Below are 5,987 nucleotides of genomic sequence, written 5' to 3' on the forward strand. Positions count from 1 at the left end.
GTAATCTTGAAGAAAGCACGAGTGAGCTTTTTAATTTTTATCTTTCTCACGGGTTCAGGCTGAGTCGTTCCGAGACCCTCGAGCATCTGACCCGGCCGACCGCCTCAGGCTACTGGCTGTGCCTGGCTGCAGGGTTACGGCTAAGGCTTTGCTTCAAGAGGGAACCTTCGGAAGGGTTTTCAAAGGAAATTACCGCAACGAAGAGCGACCTGGCGTTAAGGAGGATGAAGTGATGATCAAAACTGTTACTGGTAGTTTTTCGAATAATTTTTCCGCAACATTTAATTAAAACAAAATTTACTGTCGTTTTTCAGACGTAGCTTCACAATTCCAAGTGGCCCTATTGCTGGCCGAGGGCTCCATGTTTTACGGACTGCAACACCAAAACCTTCTTCCAATTTTAGCCGTTGCCCTGCCCAAGCCCAGAGGACATCCGATGCTTGTCTACCCCATGATGGGCCACGGAAATCTCAAAAAGTAAGACACCGCAACGCTTGAAAATTTCGCGGAAAACTAGAAAAATTATTTCGCATTGAAGATTGTTAGGTGTTGCTCTCTCAGACATTAACAAAATGTTAAAATTTCCTGTTTTGTCAACCTGGGCCACAGATTTCTCCAGAACTGCAGACTGAGGGGCAGCAACGGTGACCCGCAACCTAAACACGAGGCGCCTCTCTCCACCGACGACGAAGAAGGTCAAAGTTCCTTGATGACCCAGGATCTGGTGCACATGGCGCTGCAGGTGACGCTTGCCCTGATGTACTTGCATGGCAACAAACTCACTCACCGAGACGTGGCCACGAGAAATTGCGTGTAAGTGTAAAAAGGATTCATTCCTCTCCCCGCAATTTACGTGAAAATTTTTGCTAGTGTGGACGAAAGACTGAGGGTGAAGGTGACTGACAGTGCCCTGGCGAGGGACCTCTTCCCTGATGACTACCACTGCCTGGGCGACAACGAGAACAGGCCAATCCGTTGGATGGCGGTGGAGTCGCTGCTGCACAGAAAATTTTCACCCGCCTCTGATGTGGTAAGCCCCTTATGAATTGTGTATTATGCAACCTGTTGGACCCACCGGTAACGCAGGTTGCATATCCACGCCTCGCAATACTTGACGCGTGAGCTCAGCGGCTGTGCAAATTTTCACTAATTACGTTTGGGTTTTCAGTGGGCGTTTGGAGTTTTGCTCTGGGAGCTGGCCACCCTTGCACAGCAACCGTACGCAGAGGTTGACCCTTTTGAGATGGCAGAATACCTTAGAGATGGATACAGACTAGTGCAGCCAGTCAACTGCCCAGACGAACTGTAAGCTTGGAATCTGTCACTTTGGTTTTGTTTTGAAACAGTTCGGTATAAAATATCAATACCTGATTCCAGATTTTCCGTAATGGCATGCTGTTGGTTGTCAGCACCAGACGAAAGACCAACATTCCCCCAACTGCTCCCTTGTCTGCAGGCCTTTTACACAGCTCTGGGAAGATATGTGTAACACATTAAATTTACGTCATCCAATGTGATTCTTAATGTTAAGGACAAATAAAATGCCGCTTAAATGGAATGAATCGAAAGTAGCTGTCAAAATTTGTGTTGAAATTTTTAATAATTGTCGTTTCATCCTTGCACCTTCATTGATTTATGTAATCGTTTGCTGTCTTCAATGTGCCGAATAGCACTTTCGATGGCATTCGTAGATGTTTTGGCAATGTCTTGAAATTTCTTAGAAAACTTCAGATTACCTTTCATGGTTGGATTTGGATAGGAACGGCAAAGAGACACCAGGGAAAGTTCAAAAAAGTAATAACTTTAGTGAGATGTAGAATGGTGGAAAAGTCGCGCACTTAAGATACAGGGTGAAAGAGAACAAAATTTACTACGTGTTTAGTGTACTCGATAATCTCACTCATGGTTAGAAGTTTAAGAATGTTATGGAAAATGTATGAATGTTTCCTGCTATTTGAAAAGGTGTATAGTTGGTTACTCAAAAATGAATTTAATTATCTATTACACAGTTTTCTGGGTCTCATTTATAATATTCTATTAATTGGATTCATTGCATTATATTATATGTTCCAAACTTTTATTTTGCAACAAATCACACTAAACCAAATGTTGTGTTTCATTTATTATATATGTGATTATCCCAATAATTCACGAACCTTGCATAGACTTTCATAAAATAAAAATGTATTAAAATAAAATATTATGTGTTTAATTTGCAGAAAAAGCCACTAAAACTATCAATTTCACTTCTTTATTTCTATCAACATTGTATGAAATGAAATATTGTGCTATGTGTTTATCAGATATGAACAAAATGATAAAAGGGACCATAGCAAAATTACCGCTTCCTCTTTACTTCCTCTATGTTAGCGTAGCTTCCTGTAATGAAAATAAAAATTGTGATATTTTCCCACAGATTAATAATATAATGGAGTAACATACATACAGCATGTCTAGCACGACATATATTTTACTGCGTCATTTCTCTTAGCTGCAGGAATGATGATCATATGAATTTATCAATTAACTCAATCGTTTGAGTATTTTAGTTATTCACCGCTAAAGGATTCTTGCATTCGTGGACAAACAAATTACAATAAAATGACCGCAGATTACATCCACCACGAGTTGATTCAAAAGATTAAATATGCCATTATGAAATATCGGAAACATCTCAACGCGTACATTTACAATGAGGCGAAAGGTATCATGTTCATGTTTTATAGTACTGATGGCTTAACACAAACAGCCAAATAGTCATGAAACATGCGCATAGTAGATTCTGAACCATTATTTTAACCTGATATTGATTTCCCATAACTTAAGTTTGACCCTTAGTTTTTCGTCACCCCCCCCCCCCTCGCTGGCCAACCAAAGTCGGAAAGGAACCTTTTTTGCTGACAATCATCTTCATATTAAATGACTTAAGTCACACCTGTCACGGGTTTCACTACCTGATTTGTCAAAAAGTAGCCTTTGACTTTTAACTCCTACTCGAGTATGAGGACTGTGAGTGCAAGTCCTCTATAATAAACCAATTAACTTCTACCATTTCCTCGAACGTGATTAGAACAATTTAACTTCCTTCAGTATAAATTTTACAGAACTGAATATAACCCTTTGTCACAGTTTGAAAAGATAAAAACAAGAGCTTATATAATCAGCATGCCGGATCTGAATGTTTCTGGGAACTATATAGTTCATGCCACATCATCGATGCTTCTGCCCAATTTTGCGGCCAATTCTCCAATAAATTTTGTATGTGGGGCATAAACAGAGTAGTTTCTCGTTTCCATTGTCTGTGTTTTGGAAAACATCCTGTCGACTTTCCACGCGCGATGCTTCAGATTTTGCACCCACTTTTTGCAATTTATACGAGCATTTTGGACGTGTAATCCAAAAATAACACCACGAGATGTTGTTTCTACTGTTAGGGGTTTCATGTTCCTTCATTCTTTTGAGCCAAGTAAATCATTATTTTTTCCAAACTGTAAATATGAAATCTCTGTCTCAACTCAAACAAGGATATATTGATGGCAAAATTGTGGTGAGCTATATATAGTTCGATCAATTTTATTTTAAACTAATCTTTATTCGCTTAAAGAACAATTTTTTGCAGCAAAATAAGTTCAAAAAATCATATCATTCACTTGATTTGATAGAACAAGAACCAAAGTCTAATATGCATAAATTTATAAATAATTCTTTTGTTTTTTTGTTGATCCAAATTCCACCAGTTTTGTTCTGCCAACCAAATTATCATTTTTGCGAGATTAACCTGCAGAGTTGCTCCTGAGATGTAAATCATTAATGGTCTTTAATTGCGAATATGATAATGTGACTAACTTCCAGGAAACACTTATAAATCAGTTGTCAGTAACCATTAAAAGTAAAATATTTTACAAGTTTGCTTCCAATGTTTGCTGAAATTTCAAAAGCTGACATTGGAAACTTGGTGTCACTGCCGAATAGCAAAACTTTATTCCTGGGAAAAAGACTTCTGCGAAAATTTGTAAGAGATATTATGATCAACTTATTTTTTCCTTATTTAAGAACCATTTTTTATTTGAAGCGCTATAGTGAAGCTCACTCTTATTGCTGCTCAGTTGGCAAACATCTCTTGGAATTGGACAGTGCAAACAAACTAAACGATATCTTTCTTTTTGATCCATCATGTAATGATTCACCATATTACTCCATCATTGTTTAAAGCAAAAAACAATACTGACAGTGAAAGCTCAAGCACCTACCGCAGTTGGACCAATAGCGGAGGATGACAATGGGGATTTATCTTCTTGGTGCTCATGCTCATCCGGCGCTCCAGTTCCAGCAACTTTATTTCCTGGCGGAATTGTTCCGAAAGATCCATGTTACAAAACATCCAGCTGCCTTTTCATAGATTGGAAAAAATAACGCAAATTCACCCATACTTAATTACATATTTCGATTGCGAGACGACGTTTGTTTCTATCTTTTTGTGTGAGTAGTAGTAGTATGGAAAAATTACAGTTTCCGCAGGGTTACACATATCGCCAGTTCTTATGAGAATACCATAATGACGAAATGGATGGCAAAAACTGTAAGTTGGCGGCGAAAAGTGTAATTTTTCCATAGGTAAAGTGTTTGATAAATTCGTTTGGATTTTAAAGGTATAATATAAAAATGCATATTGATATTACGCTGCTTGGAATCTAGATTCAAAACTAATCAGCAACAAATTTTGCTGTTGAAATTATTATTAGTAATAGAATTGCGGAAATTTATTGGTCTGCAGGCAAAAGAATTAAAACTCCCATATATAGTGTAACCAAAATAAAGGACCGTATATAATATATAAGCATACAAAGTTTATTGTAAAGTGCAAGCCCATCGCTTTCTTTGACACAGTTTGCCGAAAAAATATGTATAAAATATGCGCACTTTTATGAATTTTTGTGTTTACTTTAAAATTAAATGTTTTAATTATTGTTCTTTTGGAAATGGAAATACATTTTAATCAATGAAAGTTGAAAATTGTGGCTTCTTATAAATGAACCATGCTGTCTTTTTAACGCATGTTTGAACAAAACAAAATTTTGCTTCAATACTGGGAGCAATTAAATAAAATGTTGCGAAAAATCCGAGAGAATACTATGCATTGAACGCAAATTCGACAAAAATGCATGCGACTGTGGCGGCATCGCTCACCGCAAAAGAAAAATGCCGAGTGTTCGAAGCATTTAATTGGTATTTAGAAAGTATGCACAACTGAGTGCCAATGCAAATTTCTCCCTATTCTAGTATGCACGACACCATGGAGAAGACATTACACGCCCATCAACTCATTGACAAAATACGGTTATCAAAATGTATGCGAAGTTATACCAGCCATTAAAAAACCTCTATGAACTATTTCCGCAAAAATGATTTTTTTAATATTGAGGAAAACTAAACTTTTTGTAGCGTATTTTAAACTCAATTACAAATTAAGTCGACTCAAAAATTTTATTGCGCTAGCAGTCTGCCTCAGTGTGCCTTCAGCCTTGTTAACCGCAGAATCAGTAAAATCAGAGGAGAGGTAAAAAAACTATGTCACCAACTCGACTGCTTGTCTAGACACAGACAAGGCGCAGACACAGTGACAATGGGCAGGCTTTTAAATTAGACACCCCTCCTTGGTCCCCTCCCAAATTTTTTCCATACTACACACATTCAGTCTTGTCAGCTGGGGAGCCTTGTCTATTGCCTTGCTATTGCTATGCTAGTCTTCCTCAAAGCAATATTCTCTGTTCACTAATGCCACATGTCACAGCACGCAGCCACGTATGCTGAAGAAACAGTCGGCCGTAGGACTGTGCCCCACCTCCACTTGAATCAACTTGAATACTATGCCTGCCTGTGATATTCATGCCATTCATTAAAAAGGACCTCTCTCTCATACACCTAAAAATATTGTACTACTTGTACTTCACTATCATTCCTATATCTCATCATTCTGGTTGGCAATT

At 38.0% G+C, this 5,987-nt stretch overlaps 1 protein-coding gene across 2 annotated transcripts in view; it reads left to right on the forward strand.

Moving 5' to 3' along the window:
- Nucleotides 1–2,188, forward strand: part of LOC135942963 (tyrosine-protein kinase RYK-like) — a 63,943-nt gene extending 61,755 nt beyond the window's left edge. For both annotated transcript variants that reach the window (XM_065489327.1, XM_065489326.1), the window contains exons 7-12: nt 59–251; nt 315–477; nt 610–813; nt 871–1,030; nt 1,169–1,305; nt 1,378–2,188. In XM_065489327.1, the coding sequence (XP_065345399.1) occupies nt 59–251; nt 315–477; nt 610–813; nt 871–1,030; nt 1,169–1,305; nt 1,378–1,489 (969 nt within the window). In that variant the 3' untranslated portion in view covers nt 1,490–2,188. The remainder of the gene's footprint in view (nt 1–58; nt 252–314; nt 478–609; nt 814–870; nt 1,031–1,168; nt 1,306–1,377) is intronic.
- The last annotated feature ends 3,799 nt before the right edge of the window (nt 2,189–5,987 follow it).

This window comes from Cloeon dipterum, chromosome 4 (genome assembly GCF_949628265.1).
Source record: "Cloeon dipterum chromosome 4, ieCloDipt1.1, whole genome shotgun sequence".
In the NCBI taxonomy this organism is placed as follows: domain Eukaryota; kingdom Metazoa; phylum Arthropoda; class Insecta; order Ephemeroptera; family Baetidae; genus Cloeon; species Cloeon dipterum.